The following is a 19245-nucleotide window of genomic DNA, read 5'->3' as shown; positions in this document are numbered from 1 at the left end:
TGAAATCCTACCCTCCTATAGTAAAAAGTTGCTAAATTTTATTCTCTTTTAAAACTTTGAATTAAGAATAATCTAAGGAAAAAACACCAATTCCTAGCTTACTTGTGTCTCAAGTTATGTAAAAGAACAGTAGATAATTTTTAAAATATATAAATTTAAGAGAGTAATTTTATCTTTTAACAAAGTACTTATTTCACCCTACACATAAATAACCCAGAAGCTTGCAAACAGGATCACATCTTTCCTAAGGTATAATTCTTGAGCCAAGCACATTCAATAACTATTCATTGATAGTGATAATTTTACAAATTAGCCCCCTAAATAAAGAAAGACGTTTAAAAAAATTCTACCCAGAAAAATTACCTGCTTTCTAGCTCATGTAATTTAATCAAGATACAAAAGTCCACCTAGTCTATATACAGGACTGTACAAAAAACACATTAATACGGTTAGGCATTCAGTGACAAAACAGAATTGGGAAGGTTCAGTATTTTTTTCCAGTTATCTTAAGCCATACATTTCTCTACACACATGAAAAGATAACAGTGATAATTAGAAAGCATAACAAAAATCATAGCTGATTACATAATCTCATAGTTCTTAGCTACGATGCTATTTTCCAACTGGCAAACTATAGGAAAATTGAATGATTAGTAAACTGTAATCTAACCAGTCAATTACATTGAGGGAGATTATACTAAATAGCAGAATGAATGGGTTTTGGAGTCAGACTGAGGTTCAAATTCTAGCTCTCTCATTTCCTAGCTGTTTGATCACAGGCAAAATGTTTAACTTCTCTGAGCCTGAGTTCATCTACAAGATGAGCATAAAATTTCTCCCTTGCAGAATTGTGATGAAGATGAAAAAAGATAATGCATCACTCACTCCTTTGCTTAAATCTTCCAGTGATTCATTATAATTTATAAAGTAAGTTTCAAACTCCTTCAAAAGCTATGTTACTTTCAGAGAAAGGAACCATGTTTTCTGGTCTCAACATTTCTTAAAACATCCAAGCAGAAATATCCAATAGGTAGACAAAATGTAGGCTTATTGTTGGAACACAGGGAAGAGCAGACAAGCAAAGTTGTGTCATCGTGCAGCCAGATAAATTTGCTCAAAGACTGATATTTTTGCAATTTGGATATACCAGTCCTTATTCCTCCTACCTGCTATCATTATCATGGGGTTACTTATTAATTCCTGATTAACACATATTTTCATAGTAATGGCCTGGAACAATTTTTTAAATGCCCTAGGACAAGTAAACTCCTTGCCACTCTCCTCCCTTAGCATATCATAAATTTTCCAATACGATAAATATGGTGATTTCAGCTTGTGTTTTAAATAATCCATTAAATTGTTAGTCTTTTAGTTTATCTCCTACTTCCAAATGAATTCTCTATTATTGACTTGATAGTAAAATTTAGCACAATCCAAGTGGAATCTGGACTCTAGATATTTCTAGGCTCAACCTAAATTAAGCATTTCTACTCTTTCCCAATTTTTTTTCATATTGATGCAATCACTTCCTCGACCAGAGAGTAAGATCCTCTAAAGGGAGGAACCATTATATCATCTATGCCCATATCGCTTAGTCCACCATCTCCAAAAACCTATGCAACTTGTATATACACATATTCAATTATATCTCTGTTTTGTTTTGTCTTAATTCTCTACTTCCCAAAGTCAAATAATTAAATTAAAACTAATTTGTGGCCTGTCATAGCTACCATTTACTGAATACTTAATATATGTCACTCTGTATTTTTTTAAACTACAAAATATTACCATAATTTCTCAACTCTAAAATATTATAGACTTATAAGATACCTCATAATTTGAGAATTGTTAAAATGTGAAAAATAGTAAATGGTGACTATGAGGTGTCATTAATTAGAAGACACATTCATTTTCAGGGGAAAAAATGTGCATCTTACAGTTTTAACCTCATTTTAGAAATGGAAGGTCAGAGAGTACTTAAAAACCCTGTCCAACATAAATACCTGATAACCAAATTAGTCACCTGTAACAATCCCCAGTAAGTGGGGGAGAAATGGATCCAAAGCCAGCTGCTTTAACTACTTCCTGTCCATTATGTAAAATATGCACATATCTAGTATGTGTTGATATGCTCAGAAGATCACTTATAAAACTGTCTTGCATACATTTCCCCAACTTTCTCATAACAGAAGATAAAATTCAAAAGGTCATTACCCCTCCATGAGAAAATATACAGTAATTACAAAAATCTGAAATTCATTTTGATACATTCCAAGCAGAGAAATATGTCTGACTTTATTAATGAGAATGTTTTCTTTTCTCAAATGGCACCACATACTGCAGTTTGTTGAGAATGCAAAGGGATCAATTAACTTTTTCTTGGACAGAATATATATTACAAATTAATACCAAAGTGATTTGCCAATATACAATTAAACATTTAAGATATGATTTCCAAATGATTGAACATTTTCACTTAACAAGCAGATATATCAATCGATAAATTTTATAGACATACAATGATACAATTTCAGTTAACTCTTTAGATATTCACTCGCTTCCACTATTAAATATTTAGGTTATTGAAATATAAATATTACATTAAACAACACAGAACTTAATTCCAGAATAAGGAGTGCTACATTTTATCCTTAAGTATTTGCTAGTAGAATAGAAAAAGGAATATGGAGATGTGACATTATATTCAACCTCCACCTAAGTATGTCTTAGTGAGACAGTGAATAACGAAAAGGCAGACAGAGTGGTAATTAACCTGGTAATAATTTTAGAACTAAAATTTATTTCAGGTGGTAGGATGGTTTTTTTTTAGGAATTAGTAGGACCATTTAGAATCAAAACTTAGAATCTGTACCTTGAGCCTCAACTATAAGAAAGCGCAGAATAAATTCCATCTCTCTCTCTCTCTCCATACCCCCTTCTCTCTCTCTGTGATAAATGTCAACATTTCAAATTATTTTATCCTAAGAAAGAAGTATCAGATCTGTAGAACATAAAATAGGAATAAATAAAAAAGCATGGGATTATTGTCATTAAATATAGAGAGAGATATATATGTGTGCAGAAATTATTAAATGTCATTTTCTTTTAAGAGTAAAAGCAATTGGTAGCCTAAGATTAAAGGGCTCAGCAATTTATTTTCAACCCAAGATCTAGTTCCAATATGACTGAACTAAAACAGATTTGTAGGGCAGATTCACTCAATATTACGTACATCAGGTATTTCTCAATTTGTTATATAAAGCGTCATAGAATTCACCACATTTTGTTTTCTATGAATTAAGAACTAATAATTATGTCAAAATTCTCATCTTACCTCTCCATTTCTTAACGTTGTGATGGTTCCTCTTGCTACACCCATTCTAAATAGTGTTTCCGTGGCCTGTGAATGAAAAAAGCAAAAATATATCATCTATAATCTGTACTCAACTATATATCCCACCCTCAAAATGTAAAAAACATTCAATACTACATTTCCAGCAACTTCTACAGAAGCATCAATAAGGCATAATAAAAGCTACAAACTGTACTTTATACTCCAGAAATATCATTTTCAGAACCTTTTAATGTTATCAAGAGCCCTAACTGAATTGTTTCAAAGATTATTTTGATCTGCTGGTATTCTTCCAGGTCTTTAGTTTCAAATTAGTATACTTAGATAAGTTTAAATCTTAGTTTAATTAACAAAGATTAAATAAAAATTTAGTCCTCGAATTCAATTCAGAAACTATCATTTACTCTGATTTTGAATTTCCATTTGAGTTCAGTTCAAATCACTTGACTGCTTCTGAAATACTGACAGAAAATGAAGTAATTCAGTGAAGTCACATATTAAACAACACCCAAAAAGACTTACTGCTTTCTATATACTAACAATGAACAATCCTAAAAGGAAATTAAGAATTCTATTTATGATAGCATCAAAAAAGTAAATAAATAAGATAAATACTTAGGAATAAACTTAACCAAAGAAGCAAGACTTGTTCACTGAAAACTACAAGACACTGCTGAAAGAGATTAAAGAATACATAAATAAACGGAAAGACACTCTGTGTTCATGAAGTGGAAGGCTTAATATTGTTAAGATGTTGATACTACCCAAAAGGATCTATAAACTCAAAACGTTTCCTATCGAAATCCCAATGACTTTTTTACAGAAATACAAAAATTCATCCTAAAATTCGTATGGAACCCAAAGGACTCCAAATAGCCAAAACAATCTTGAAAAAGAGGAACAAAGTTGGAGGACTCACACTTCCTGATTTCAAAACTTACTTCAAAGCTACAGCAAATAAACAGTGTGGTACTGTCATAAAAATAGACATATAGGCCAATGAAATAGAAAAGAGAGCCCAAAAATAAACCCTTGTATACACAGTCTAATGATACTCAATAAGGGTATCAAGACCATTCAATGAGGAAAGGACAATCTTTTTTTACAAATGATACTGGGAAAACTAGGTTTCCACATGCAAAAGAATGAAGCTAGACCCTTACCCTACATCACATACAAAAAGTAACTCAAAAGGGATTCAAAGACCTAAATGTAAGAGGTAAAACTATAAAACAACACTTAGAAGAAAACTAGGGAAAAGCTTTGGGATTCCCTGTCTGGTGAGGACCTGCTTCCTGGTTCCTAGATGGCTGTCTTGTTGTATCCTAATATGGTGGACAGCAAAGAAATGCAAGCTCTCTCTGTACTCTTATAACGGCAGTAACCCCACTCATGAGGACTCCTCATCTAACCCTAATTACTTCCCAAAGGCCCCACCTCCCTAATAGCATCACACTGGGAGGCAGGGTTTTGTCACGAACTTTGGGGGAACACAAACATTCAGTGCACAATAGGGGTATTCCAGTCAGAAGGAGCAGGAAGTACAAAGGCCAGTAGATAAGATCAGGCTTGGCTTGTTCAAAGACGAGTAAGATGGCCAGTGAGGCTGAGAGAAAAAGATTGCATGAGAGTATAGTTGAGAAAAGAGAGGATACAAGTTCAGTTCAGTATCAACTGTCCATACTGAACAGTATGAACTTCTGTTCAGTACGTGGTTTTAGTTTTTAACCTGGCATAAGAGGAATGCCTTACCAACCTTCAATAATCAAAAATATAAGTCAAAGGGTACTCTACTAAACATCAGGTTTAAGAAACAGTATATGAACAACAAAGAAAAGAATTTTAAGTTTAAAAACTGAATGCACATCTAAAGAAATCCAAAGGGTGAGAGGGATGGAAAACTGAAGGAAACTGACGTATGTGTACAAAATCAGTGTCATCAGTTGTACAGAGTTCACTGACTTCCCCGCCTTCCAGGGACACTGGGATCTAGGGCCTACATGAAAGACTGTGTCTGGGCTCAGAGCTGGAGACGGCCACTCCAGCCCTGGCCCCAAGGCACAAGTTAATAAGAAAATGTCTGGCGTCATGTTCCTTGTCTGGGCTGGCCACCCCGACAGGCACCTGACTGGACTAGAGAAACATCCCATCCGTGGGAACAAAAAGATAGAAACATCCCATCCATGGGAATAAGAAGAAATAATTCAAAGGATCCAAATGTCTGAAACCCTGAGTCAGAACCCAGATAACATTAGAATAAAAGGGACTCACAAGCAGAGAACAACTGGGAGTCTCCCGGAGGAGAGGACACTCTGCCTCAGACCCGGACAATCGGCACTCCCGCCCGCCATACAGACTATTGGGACCTCCCGGGCTGATTGTGGTGTGGATGTTGTAAGTACTGATTTGTTGTTCTTTGCTTCCTCGCTCCTCGTTCTGTTCCGCTTTATCAATAAACTCTGACTGCTTAAACAATCAAGTAGCCTTGGCAGTACCTGTCATTCCTTGCACTTTGTGGCTGCGGACAACATCAGTGTAATATAAACAGCAGTGTAAACATGTAATTCAGATATAAGGAATTAAATATCAGAAGAAATAAGGAAAGGGTTGCAAGTGGTTGCCTTTGGGTTGTGGACATCAGGCATTGGAAGAAGTGGAAAAAGAGTACTACTCTTTTTCTGCTAGCTTCGCAGCATACTATTTGATTGTTTAAACTACATGTAAATCCTTGATCAAACTTCTTTTTTAACTTTTAATGGAGTAGGTATCAATAGTGTGCAATTTTGCAAAGAGATCAAATACTTTACAATTCTAACAGAGTAGTGCATATAAGAAAAGAGTTGAGGACTGAATACGAGGGTACAAAGTCAAAGTATGAGTAAACTCTTTCAAAAAGCTTGACAATAAAGGTAAGGAATGAGATGGAGTTGTTGCTAGAAAGAGCAGAGATGAGAGAAAGTTGATAACAGGATATTTTTAGGATAGAAGAGATTTAAACAGGTTTTTATTGGCTAAGTAGTAGTGGTCAGTAAGGTGGAACAAGTTACAGACACGGGAAGGAAAATGGATAGTGCTTGAAAGAGATTCCTGTAGAAGAGACAGGACCAAAAGCACACAGCCATCTGTTAGCCATGGTGAAAGGGAGAAGGTGCAAATACAGTAAATGTTTTCCCTCTCTCTCCCTCCTCCTCTCTCTCTCCTCTTATCCAACCCCTCTCCCTCTCTCAGTTAGGATTCAGGATAATCTTCCAAGAACGACAAAGACACTGACTTAGGGACAGGAGGAGACTATGTAACACACGTAAAAGGAAAACATAAGGGAATGGAACACAGAACTGCCAAGCAATCATAAAAGCCCAGCTAAGGTTGAAAATCATAAATCTTTGTTGTTACAAATCCACATAGTTACGGGATCAGAAAGCTAGAGGGATTCATGGTTTCGGAACTGTCAAAGAAAAGTGAGCAAGGCTAGAAAGGATAAGGACTAAATGGATTAATTCAACTGTTTTGGTAAAATACAGCATGTAATTTACAAATAAAAGCAAAATTTTTCTAACATTTTTTAAATGAGGAATAGCCATCTTTTGAACATTCCTACACACACCCCCACCCAAAAAAGGGGGTGGGGCGTTAATGTCTACATGCTAAGTAAGAAAATAAAAAACTTTCAGGGCAAACACCGCTAAATTTTGTGATTGAAGCACAATACAAATAAAATTCCAATTCATAATTCACTGAGAGAGTTAAAATAGGCCATTTAGGGGGAGTGATGGGGTTATCCACATACCCAAAAAAAACCAGATTATAATCTAGTGATGTGATCAACAGTACTCATCTAGGTCAGGTTAGTTATTAGATATATTTGAAGAGCAAAAGGGGATAGGCAGAGGCAGCAAGCATTTGGGATGAAGTATGCAACAACCTGTCTAAACCAGATCAAACTACTTACTTTTTCGTGTCTCAAAAACCCAACGCAGTTTGAAGATCTAATTCTTTTTCTGCACTTTCTCCAGGAGAAGAATACCAAATTCAATCTTTTGTTTCCAACTAAATTGATTTATTTCATCAGCTCTTCCCGCCAACATTTTTAAGGATGTCTCATTCTAACAGCGTTGTGTCAATTCAGCTCAGCTTCCTTTGATTCCATAGGGAAGCACTGGAGTGCACAACATTCTTTTGACTTCTACTGAAGAGACTGCTTTTAATTTACTTGTACCCAAACAACAACTAACAAGTGTCAAAAGCAATGAGATACAGGGCTAATTCTCAGCATTGGTAAATTTACCACCAGAAAATTCTTCATTGAAATTTCCCTCTCCTTGAGTTTTGATAACAACTAAAATGACTAATACTAAAAAGATTTTCAAACATTTTCTGTCAGTGGCAGGGAAAATAATCATCTATAGGTCCTTGTTTAAAAATAGGTTATCAAGAGATACTGCTTTCAAGAAGAGTGTTAGAAAAAAGACACAGGAGACACGAAATCTAGATGTAATAAATGCAAAGTTATGGATTGGATTCCTGTGTTTGTGTGTGTATGTGTGCAAATCAAAAAAGATCCAGCATGTACAGTGAGGTGATAACAGTAGTAACCTCTGGGTGTTTTTCTTTATTTTTAACTTTCTACTATGCACATATACTGTTTGGTAATAATAAAAATACAAAGTTAGAAAAAGTAATAATTTTGTTACACTAAAAGATAAAACAGATTTAAAACAGAATTGTGAAATAACATAAAATGTTATAATACATGCAGTACTACACTGAGTAGCTCCCAAAGCGAAAAAAATAAAAATTCAGTACAGACTCATGCTCTTACAGTGCAATACTTTTTAATTTATTAAACCAACACAAAATAAGGAAAATTAACAAGAAGAAATATATATTTGATATTCTTTACCCTGAAAAGCAGTATGATTATAACAACTTTAAAGCATCATATTACAGAGACTACAATGGGGTAATTTAACAGGCAGTTTATAAATATTAATACAAAAGTTGTATTTAGCAGATATTTATTTCCTATTAGTCAAGCAACTAGAATTCTGGTTATCTTATTTCCACTAGTATTTACTATCTGGACAACCTTAGGCAGGTCACTTAAACTCTCTAAGCTCTGGCCTTCCGTAAAAAGGTGATAGCTAATATCCATCTGTCTTCGTGTGGTGGTCAGTGCAGGTGTTAACATATGTGAAAAGCTCTGTAAAGAGCTAGATAAATGTAAAATAATAAATCCAAGGTCTAATTTAAGACAGCATTTCTTGAGAAGAAAAGATGTTTGAGAAATACTAACTTTGATTTTTCAAATGTAAAAATAAGGAATGCACTAATAAAAGACCATGAATGAATGAGCCTTAATCACAGTTGTGAATATGAAAAACAAAAGTCTATGTCAAAGAGTCACAGCAGTCCTGTTTTATGACTCTCTCTGTATTGTTCTGCTTCACCAACTAAACAGTGAGGTCCTGAGGACATGAATTATAATGTATTTATGTATTCCTAGCACCTCACGCAATATATAACAAGATAGCAGAAAGATGAAGAAAGTAGGTTTTAGAAGCAGACTGCTGAGTTCAAATTCTAGCTTCGCCATGTGTAAGAGGTGTGATCTCACACAAGCAACTTCACTTCTTTGAGCTCAACCTCATCATTAGCAAAATAACAATAACAATGGTACATAACTCAAGAAAAGCTGTAAGTGCTCAATAAATGATAATTGTATTATTATTATCTCAAAGAAAATACAAAATTCCAATTCTATCTTATAAAATAGTCATCAGATTGCCACTAAAAATTGCATCAGATGGCAATTAAAAATGTACTATATAAAACAGTCAACCATAATTAGCACATTATGCCATACGACCATTTATTCATGCTAAAATTCTTGACAAGACAACCAAAAAAAACAGAAAACTTACATTACTTCAAGAAGATTAATTTAGCAAAAGTCTTCCGAAATCATATGCAAAATTCATTCCCCAGCTGTTTATCCTGGCCATAGAAGAAAAAAGATTTAAATACTGAGGCTTTCAAGCACCAGCTGCTTTCCTTCCTTATGATGATAAAAATACAAAATAAAAAATAGGAAGACTGAGCATTAGCTATATGCTTCTCACAAAAGAAGCAGTGCATGATACAAATCTAATAATATGTATGTATTCAAAATACACAAATGCATTAGCATAGCAACCAAGACCTTTGTGATATCCCCAAACCATCTCACTCTTCTCTCCAGGCAGCTGCCTACAGCCCAACCCTTTTCCAGCTCACTAATTATAATTCATAACTTCAGGGCCCATGCACTGCAGCAGCTGCAGCACAGGGAGCAAAACCTCTGAGAGAAACTCTATCTTTCTGGCCAGAAAACAGGGAAGAGAGGTCCAAGTGAGCCAGAAAATGTAGGGAATTAATTCCTGGTTGTTGGAGGATTTTCTGTCTCTTTTTTCTATTGACTCTGCCCCTAGATAGGCCCCAGTTATAAGATGAAGCAGCAACAGTGCAGGTAGTTAAAAGTGGAAAAGGAATTCTGGTTTTTTCGCCAAAGTCATACGGAAAGGAGACTTCTGTAGCCCAAAGAAGAAAAGAAGAATCTTGACTGTTTTTTTCAGCCACTTTGTCCCAATGGCAGGCCCTGTTGACCGGACGTAGCCATTTAACAGTAGTGCAGGCAGTTAAAACCCTGATAGAAACAGTCTTTCTGGGCACAGGACTAGAAAAACAAGGCCCAATGAGACAGAGAATATGGGGGGTGGGGGGCGGGGGAGAACAATTCCAGAAAGGAAGAGCTAGAAAAGGAGATTCCCCTAACTAAATCTGTGTTTTGAACTGGCACAAGCACAGGGCTCACGCATAATCAGCACATGCACAGAACAGACCCAAGCAGCAAAGCAAAGGCTTTGAGAGCAAAGCTACAAGTAAAACCACCACTCAAGTCCTAGAATGACCCATAAGTGGCACATAGATGGGAAAGACCCAAAGTAGCATAGAAAAGGCCTCGAACACAGAACTGACACTGTAACCACTGCCCACTGAAGATGAAACCTAACTTGCAGTCTGAATCTAACAGTTGAGACTACTTACTACCACTAAAAACACAACAACAAAACACTCTCTAGAGGATTTTAACAGGATCCAGAGTTCCACAACATGATATTCAAAACATCTAAGATCAATCCAAAATTACCCAATCTGCAAAGAAGAAAAAATCTGTAACCACTTCTCAAATGAAAAACAATCAGATGTTGAAATTACAAGACAAGGTCTATAAAGCAACTATTCTAACTGTGTTCCATGAGGTAAGGTTAAACATACTACGAATGGAAAGAAAAGTTCTCGGCAGAGAAATGGAAACTAAAAAAACCCGGAAGCTTTGGAACTGAAATATATAATATCTGAAATAAAAAATTCAGTGGATGGGGCTCAGAACAGAAAGAAGATGAAAGAGGAAAGAATCAGCGAACTTGAAGATAAATCAATAGAAATTATCCATTCTAGAGAACAGAGAGAAAAAAAGATTAAAAAAAGAAAAGAAAAGAGCCCCAGACACTTGTTGGAGAATAGCAAAACATCTAGCAATTGTATTAACAGAGATCCAGAAAGAGAAAAAACACACTGATACAGAGAGAACGTCTGAAGAAATAATAGCTGAACATTTCCCAAACTTGGTGAAAGACATACTTTTACAGATTCAAGCTGAGGAACCCCAAGTAAGATATGCTCAAAGAAAACCACACCTAGACACATTATAAACAAAATGCTGAAATCCAAATAAAAAGAAAAAAATCTTGAAAATAGAAAAAAAAAACCATACATATTACATATAGTGGAACAACTATTAGAATAATTATAGATTTGCCAGCAGAAACCACGGAAGCAAGAAGAAAGAACATCTTTAAAGCTCCAAAACAAAAAAACTAGAAACCCAGAATTCTGTATCCAGCAAAAACATCCTTCAGGAATGAAAGCAAAATAAAGACATTCTCATGTGAAAGAGACTAAGAGAATCTGCCACCATCAGAACTGCTAAAGAAATTTCTATAGGTAGAAGAGAAACAATCCTAGAGGGAAACCTGAAACTTCACGAATGAAATAAAAGCAAGAAAATGGTAAAAATTTGAGTAAATGTAAAGGCTTGTATTCATTCTTTTAAGATCTTTAACATATAAATGACTGCTGAAAAATAACATTGATGAAATTTTCAAGGTATACAGACCTAATATATACAAGAACTGTAACATAAGTGGGGAGGATAAAGAGGCCTGTGTGGTTGTAAGCCTTCTACATTTTAGTTGAAGTGGTAAAATATTAATTCTAAGTAGACTGTAAAAGATAAAGCATGTATATTATGATCACTAAACGAACCACTAAAAAAATAATGCATAGAGATATAGCCAAAAGTCTAACAGAGAAATTTAAATGGAACAGTAAAAAATATTCACAAACCAAGGAATGAAAGAAAAGAGGAAGAAAGAAGCAAAACAGAGGCAACAAAAAAGTAAAAAGATAGTGCACCTATTTCAAACAATATAAGCAATTACATTAAACATAAATGATCTAAATCACAAGTCAGCAAACTTTACTGCAAAAGGACAAATAATAAATATTTTAGGCTTTTCAGGCTCTACAAGGTCTGTCATTGCAGCATGAAAGCAACCAGAGACAATAAATCAATGAACAGACATGGCTCCAATAAAACTTCATTTAAAAAGCAGACAGTGGGCTGTAGTTTGCTGACTCCTAATCTAAACACATCAATTAAAAGACAGAGATTGCGAGGTTACATTAAAAAACATAATTTCAAGATTCAATTCAGAATTCTTCTACTATGCTTTCCCTGCCCCCTCATGGTAAAGAATAAATGTTCCTCCTAAATATAAATATTTCTACAATAGCATACATTACAAATGTATTTTGCTTTCTGAACCACATTTACTTCGGAAACAGAGAATAGCTTTTATTTGTATTCATATCCCAGTGATCTCAATAAATGCTCTGAATATTAGATGACATGGACATACCCTTTCTTCTGTGTGCCAATTATGCAAGGTGAAAATTAAATTTAAAAAATAACCTCACATCAACTCTCCAAAAGCTACCCTTGGAATAATATTTATTAATGCACATAAAATTTTTGCTTTCTAATAACATACTTTTCCTCATAACAAAGTACATACGTAGTACATATGTAGTGAATGAGCGCATTTTGGCTCTACTTTGAAGCCAAGATGAAGTTTTACCATCCCCAACATAAATTTATAATCTAGTAGGAAACTCAGAAATACATGATAAACTTAATGCATCTCCATGTGATATGCTTAGAGATTAATCTTCATACTACAATAATATCATCTGACTATTACAGAGACAACTGAAAGACACCTGGTAGAAGATGCAACTCTAGACAGTTTTCTGGAGAGGTAAAACATTATGGTTACATAGATTGAATTCTAATGTTTATTTCAGCCTAGAAGGTCGAAGGTAACATTTTCCTCATCACAAACAAAAAACTGACACGGAGTAATCCCACATGCTAAGAAATAGCAGTTTAGGGACCAGCCCCGTGGCTGAGTGGTTGCGTTCACATGCTTCACTTCAGCAGGTGTTTCCCAGCAGGTGTTGGCCCAGGTGTTTCGCCAGCTTTGATCCTGGGCGCGGACCTAGCACCGTTCATCAAGCCATGCTGAGGTGGCATCCCACACAGAGAAGCCAGAGGGGCCTACAAATAGAATATACGACTAGGTACTGGGGAGCTTTGGGGAGAAGGAAAAAAAAAGGATTGGCAACAGAAGTTAGCTCAGGTGCCAGTCTTTAAAAAAACAAAAGGAAAGAAAGCACTTTACATTGCCAAACATTCATCATAAAAGGAATGGATTTCTTTAGACCAGAGATCATCAAACTATGGCTTATAGGCCAAATCCTGGCATTTCTGTAGAAATTGACAATCTGACTATAAAATTTATATTGAAATGTTAAAAGCACAAAATAGCCAAAACAATGTTAAAAAATAACAAAGCTGACAGACTTATCCTACATGATTTGAAGATTAATCGTAAGGCTTCAGTAATCAATACAGTGTGGTATCAGCGTAAGGATAGAATCCAGAAATAGACCTACACTGTGTGTTCAGTTGATTTTCTACAAAGATATCAAGGTACATGGGAAAAGAGTACTCTTCTCAACCAGTGGAGCTGAAACAATTGAATTTCCTAACAGAAATATATGAACCTTGACCCACACTTCACTCCACACACAAAAACTAACGCAAAATAGAACACAGACTTAAATGTTCGAGCTCAACCTATAAAACTTCTAGAGGAAATGCTGGAAAGAAACACTTGATAATCTTCATTTAGGCAAAGCTATGTTACACAGGGGAAAAAAAAGAAAAGAAAAAGAAAAAATTAAAGAAAAAGTTCATTATGGCCGATTGTACTATCCAAAGATGGCCACACCAATATACATCCTATCCCACATGTGCTTCTGAAAATGTGAAACTGACTCTCCTCCATATGTCATATGTTTCCTCTTCTTGAACCTGGGACCTTCGAAACGACCTTTGTAACCGTAACTGAAACATAATGAGGCAGAAGTGATGCTGATTTTAAGGCCCAATCATAAAAGGCAAAGTAACTTCTGCCTGGCAGTCACACTTTCTTTGAACACGTGCCTTTGGAGCCCCAAGACACCATGTAAGAACTCCAACTACCTTGAAAGCACCATCCTACAAAACCTACATAGAAACAGAGAGAGAGAGCCGCTATCTGAACACACAGCTAGCCAAGTTCTCCCAGCCCAGGCGCCATTCATGTGAATGAGTGTTCATATGATCCCAGCCCTTAGCTTTCAAGCTACACCAGCCGATGTCAAGTAGAACAGTAATGGGCTATTCTGGGCCAGCCCTTTCCAGACTGCAGATGCATGCAAAGTAAATACGATTGCTATTTTTAGCCACTAAATTTTGAGTGGTTTGTTACACAGAATCAGATAACAATAAATTAATAAAATGTGTTTCATCAAAATTAAAAGCCTTTTGCTCTTTGAAAGATTCAACTGAGAAAATGAAAAAGTAAGCTACAGACTCAACAGAAAATAGCTACCAATATACATCTGACAAAGCACTTGCATGCAGAATAAATAGCTCTTACAGCTCAAAAATAAGACACACAACCAAAAAAATTAAAATGAGCAAAAAATTCCAAAAGATGCTTCCTCAAAAAGGAAAAAAGATACATACACATATGCATAAATATTCATATATATGTATATACTGTATATGTATATACTGCATATGTATATACATTCATGTATATATATACACACACATATACATACATACACACACACACATATATATATATGAACAGGCAAAAAGGTGTTCAATATCATTAATCTTTAGGGAAATGCAAATTAAAAGCACAATGAGGGGTTGGCCCAGTGGCACAGCTGTTAAGTGCGCACGTTCCGCTTCAGCAGCCCAGGGTTCGCCAGTTCGGATCCCAGGTGTGGACGTGGCACCACTTGGCAGGCCATGTTGTGGTAGGTGTCCCACATATAAAGTAGAAGAAGATGGGCATGGATGTTAGCTCAGGGCCAGTCTTCCTCAGCAAAAAGAGGAGGATTGGCGACAGATGTTAGCTCAGGGCTAATCTTCCTCAAAAAAAAAAAGCACAATGAGATACCACTACACACGTACCAGAATGGCTAAAAGTAAAAAAATTGACAATACCAAGTGATAGCAGGAATATGGAGCTACTGGGACTCTCATACGTTGCTGGTGGGAATACAAAAATATACAGTCACTTTGGAAAACAGTTGGGTAGTTTCCTATAAAGCTAAACATACACTTCCCATAAGACCCAGCAATTCTATCCTTAAGTATCTACCCAAGAGAAATGAAAACATACACCCATTTATATGAATTGCAGAAAAGCCAAAATTACAGTCACAGTAGGTTATTGATTGCTTGGGGGCTGGGACATGGGGAAGTGAACTGACTGCAAAGGAGGAAGAGGGACTTCTTAGGGAAGAGAGAAATATTCTATATCTTGATTATGGTTGTAGTCACACGACTATAAACATCTGTCAAAACTCATCCAACTGTGTACTTAAAACAGGTGACATCCATTAAACATAAAGCTGTTTTTAAAAAAGAATGCACACCTGTCTCCCTCCCCAAAGCAGTTCTCAATTAATCGGTAATTTAGTTCCCACAAACCATTAGGAAAAAGCTGGGTACTATCCTAATGAAAAAATTTTTAGGAAGGATATTTACATGCTTTAGATATAGATGTCATCTTAAATTTACATAAACTAGAGGCAGAGGTAGAGGTTGACCAAAGCAGAAGAAAATGAGCAGTAACACTAAAGCCAACAATAAATGCAAGAGATGAATAATCTAGGACAGATAAGACAAATAGAGCCTGCATGTTACACTCATAGGAAGACTTAGGGATCCAAGAAGAGTAAATTGCTATGAAAACTATGCATTCCATAAAAAATTCTACACATATCACCATTTAAGAACCATTGCTCTAACATACACTTAACTTGATAATTAAGGAAAATAAGGACTAGATATAAAAACCGAGCAATCGGCAAACAAGCATCACCAATCTCACCTCATCTGCAGGTGAGTGTTCTCGTACCATCCACCATTTGCCCAAGCAGAAACTTGAGTCATCCTTGAATCTTTCTTTTCTCTCAAAAATGTATACTACTTCAAATAAGCAAAACTTATTATAGTATTATACTTACAATACTTATTATAGTAATTACTTATTCATCTACAATTCTCACTAGACTGTAGGTTGTATTTCACTCATCCTTATACCTCTAGCACCTAACACCTGAGAAACAGTCAGCACGTGTTGAATGAATGCAAGAATCAAGAGCTAATGGGTAAATAGTGGTTTGGAGTATGTCAAGTAAGCACTTATTTATTAATATTTTGGGGCTATGTGCTTTACCAAGGTGTGAACAAATATGTCCCAAACTGTATTATAACAACTTCAAATGGTGAAAGTATAATCCATTAGCTTTTCATGTTAATGAAATGAACTTGATCTTTTTAGACATCATAAATGTCATAATCTGTTTTCATTCAGTACACAGGAAATATGCATTACATATGGAGACAATGGACCTTAGCAGTGGTTTTAAGGTTATAAAGAATGTTACTTCTGTTTATAGATGTGGGTTGGTAAGTTATCCAGGAATTTAAACAATAAGCAGATGGTTTGTTTCCAAATTGATAGCAGTCATCTGGCTATAAAGAAGAGTGTACTTTTGTAAATATATGTTCTGTCATATTCTATCCAATGTGACATGATGAAATAACATACCATGTTATGTTCTGCTTTTCCTCTCTGAACATAACGAAACTTAAAGAAAAGCTTGGGGAGGGGGGGTTCCCAACATTGTTATCCTTTTAGACTTAGAGTCAAAACAAACTAAGAAAGGAAAACAACAAACAAAAAAACACAAATGCTGATATTTAGAGTTAGACTTCAATTTTATTTCAAAACAATATAATAGAGTTGAGTCACTCTTCAGCTGAGTTTTCTCCAACCATTAAACGGGATTGATCCAAATATTATAATAATTGAGTCTGTTTAATTTCAAATTCAAGAGTGGCAAATAAAGAATTATATCGAAATTTGGCCTTTCATTTAAATAGCACATAAAATTTTTTTAAAGTAGGTAAGATTAGCACACAATAAATAATCGTTAGATGACTATACAACATCCCTCCACCTTCCTTCACTTCCTTCCTCTATTCTAACAAAATGCTTATTTTGTTTAGGTAATTCACCTTCTTTTATAAGGCTATTAGCTTAACTACATCAATAATCTAATCCCATTCCTCTTGCCAGTGATTATTTTAAATATCAGTATATGATATCAGATATAAAGGCCATTTCGTAATAATAAAGGGGTCAATTCATCAAGAGGACATAACAAATGTTTATGAATCTAAAGACAGAAATTGAAAACACGAGTCAAAAATGAATACAACTACATGGACAAATAAGACAAAGCCACAACTATAGTCAGAGATTTTAATACCCCTCTACAATAACTGACAGAAAAGTAGAGAGAAAATCAGCAAAGATAAAAGCCTGGAAGAACACTATCAATCAACTTAACCTAATTGATGTTTATAGAGCACTACACTAAACAAAAGCAGAATAAACATTCTTTTCAGATCCACACAAAACATTTCCCAAGATAGACTATAATCTGAAAAAAAAGAGAAGGCACAAATTCCATCCATTATCAGGAATGAGGTGATATCACCACAAATTCTTCAGAAATTAAGATGATCATGGAATATAGGAACAATTTTATGACAAATAATTTGACAACTTAAATAAAATGGACAAATCACTTGGAAGACAAAAACTACCAAAGCTCACATAAGAAGACACAGCGCAAATAGCCCTACGTCTATAAAGAAAACTGAAATGGTAAAGCATCTGCCCACAAAGGAATTCCTGGTCCAGATGGCTTCACTAGTAAATTCTTACAAACATTTAAGGAAGAAACTATTCTAATTCTACACAAACTCTTCCAGAAATTTGAAAAGAAAGGAATACTACTTCACTCTTTCTGAGAGGGCACTGTTACCCTGACAGCAAAACCAGACAAAGACATTACAAGAAAACTACAGACCAATATCCCCCAAGAACACAGACATAAATATGCATAACAAAATATGAGCAAACTAAATCCAACAATATATAAAAAGGCTATTATATCAAGTGGTGTTTATTTCAGGATGCAAGATTAACTTAACATTCAAACATCAAGCAATGTAATTCACCATACCAGACTGAAAAGAAAACCACATGATTTTCTCTACAGATATGGAAAAAACATCTGACATAATCCAACATCTATTCTTGATAATAAAAACTTTTATAAAAATTAGGAATAGAAGGGAACTTTCTCAAATGCAAAAGGGGCATCTACAAAAAATCCGTAGCTAACATATTTAAGGGTGAAAAGACTGAACACATTCCCTCTAAGATCAGGAACAAGTCAAGACATCAGCTCGATGTCTATTCAATATCACAGTGGAAGTCCTAGCCAGTGCAATAATGCAAGGAAAAGAAATAAAAGGCATCCAGATTAGAAAGAAAGAAGTAAAATTTTCTCTTTTATTCAGATGACATTCTAATAACGGCTAAAAACCAATAAAAAACAACTTTTCCATTCTAGAAACAAATAACAGTTCTCATTCCCTAGAAATATTTTTCTCAGGGACAACAAAAGAAAATTCACCAAGTATCCTCAAAGTATCTAAAGAAACTTTGAAGTGAAATTATTCCTTTCTCCAATAAATATTTATTGACTACCTACTTAATGGTGCCATACATGTGGTGGTAACTCAGTCATCAAAAGCATTTCCTTAGCCTTCTCTTGGTAGCAAGAAAATCACAGACACTTGCTCGCTAAAGATCCTCTTATTACAAGCAACAGAAACCTATAAGAAAAAAAGAGTATCCAGAGAGTTTAAATAGCTGGAGCAAAGATCTCAAGTCAGAGGAGTAGAAGGTTTGAAGGAAGTATGTGTACACACATAATGCACACACATGCAATTATACATGCTAACATGCACACACACACAATTAAGACTAGGAAAAAAGGTGTCATCAAAGTGTAGTGGGGCTACAGTTTTGTTTTCTGGCTCTAATATTCTTAACAGGAGATTATGAAAGGTTAGAAGCCAAGAGTTTTACCAGACTATACAACTCTCTATACAGAGTATACAATTCTCCGTCATCTACATAACCAATTCAGAGAATAACTGGGACTGTACACAATAAAGCCAAAGTAAGACTGCAGGTCCAGCATGATCAGATAGTCAGAGCACTTACGCCTAGTTGGAT

The 19245-nt window shown here is 35.1% G+C and overlaps 1 protein-coding gene across 2 annotated transcripts in view; it reads right to left on the bottom strand.

Moving 5' to 3' along the window:
- The window catches only part of TMEM135 (transmembrane protein 135), a 231776-nt gene that overhangs the window by 131735 nt on the left and 80796 nt on the right, over positions 1-19245 (bottom strand). For both annotated transcript variants that reach the window (XM_046685943.1, XM_046685944.1), the window contains one exon: positions 3335-3400. In XM_046685943.1, the coding sequence (XP_046541899.1) occupies positions 3335-3400 (66 nt within the window). The remainder of the gene's footprint in view (positions 1-3334; positions 3401-19245) is intronic.

Source organism: Equus quagga, chromosome 14 (genome assembly GCF_021613505.1).
Source record: "Equus quagga isolate Etosha38 chromosome 14, UCLA_HA_Equagga_1.0, whole genome shotgun sequence".
Taxonomy (NCBI): Eukaryota; Metazoa; Chordata; class Mammalia; order Perissodactyla; family Equidae; genus Equus; species Equus quagga.
This window is presented reverse-complemented; position numbering and strand designations above follow the sequence as displayed.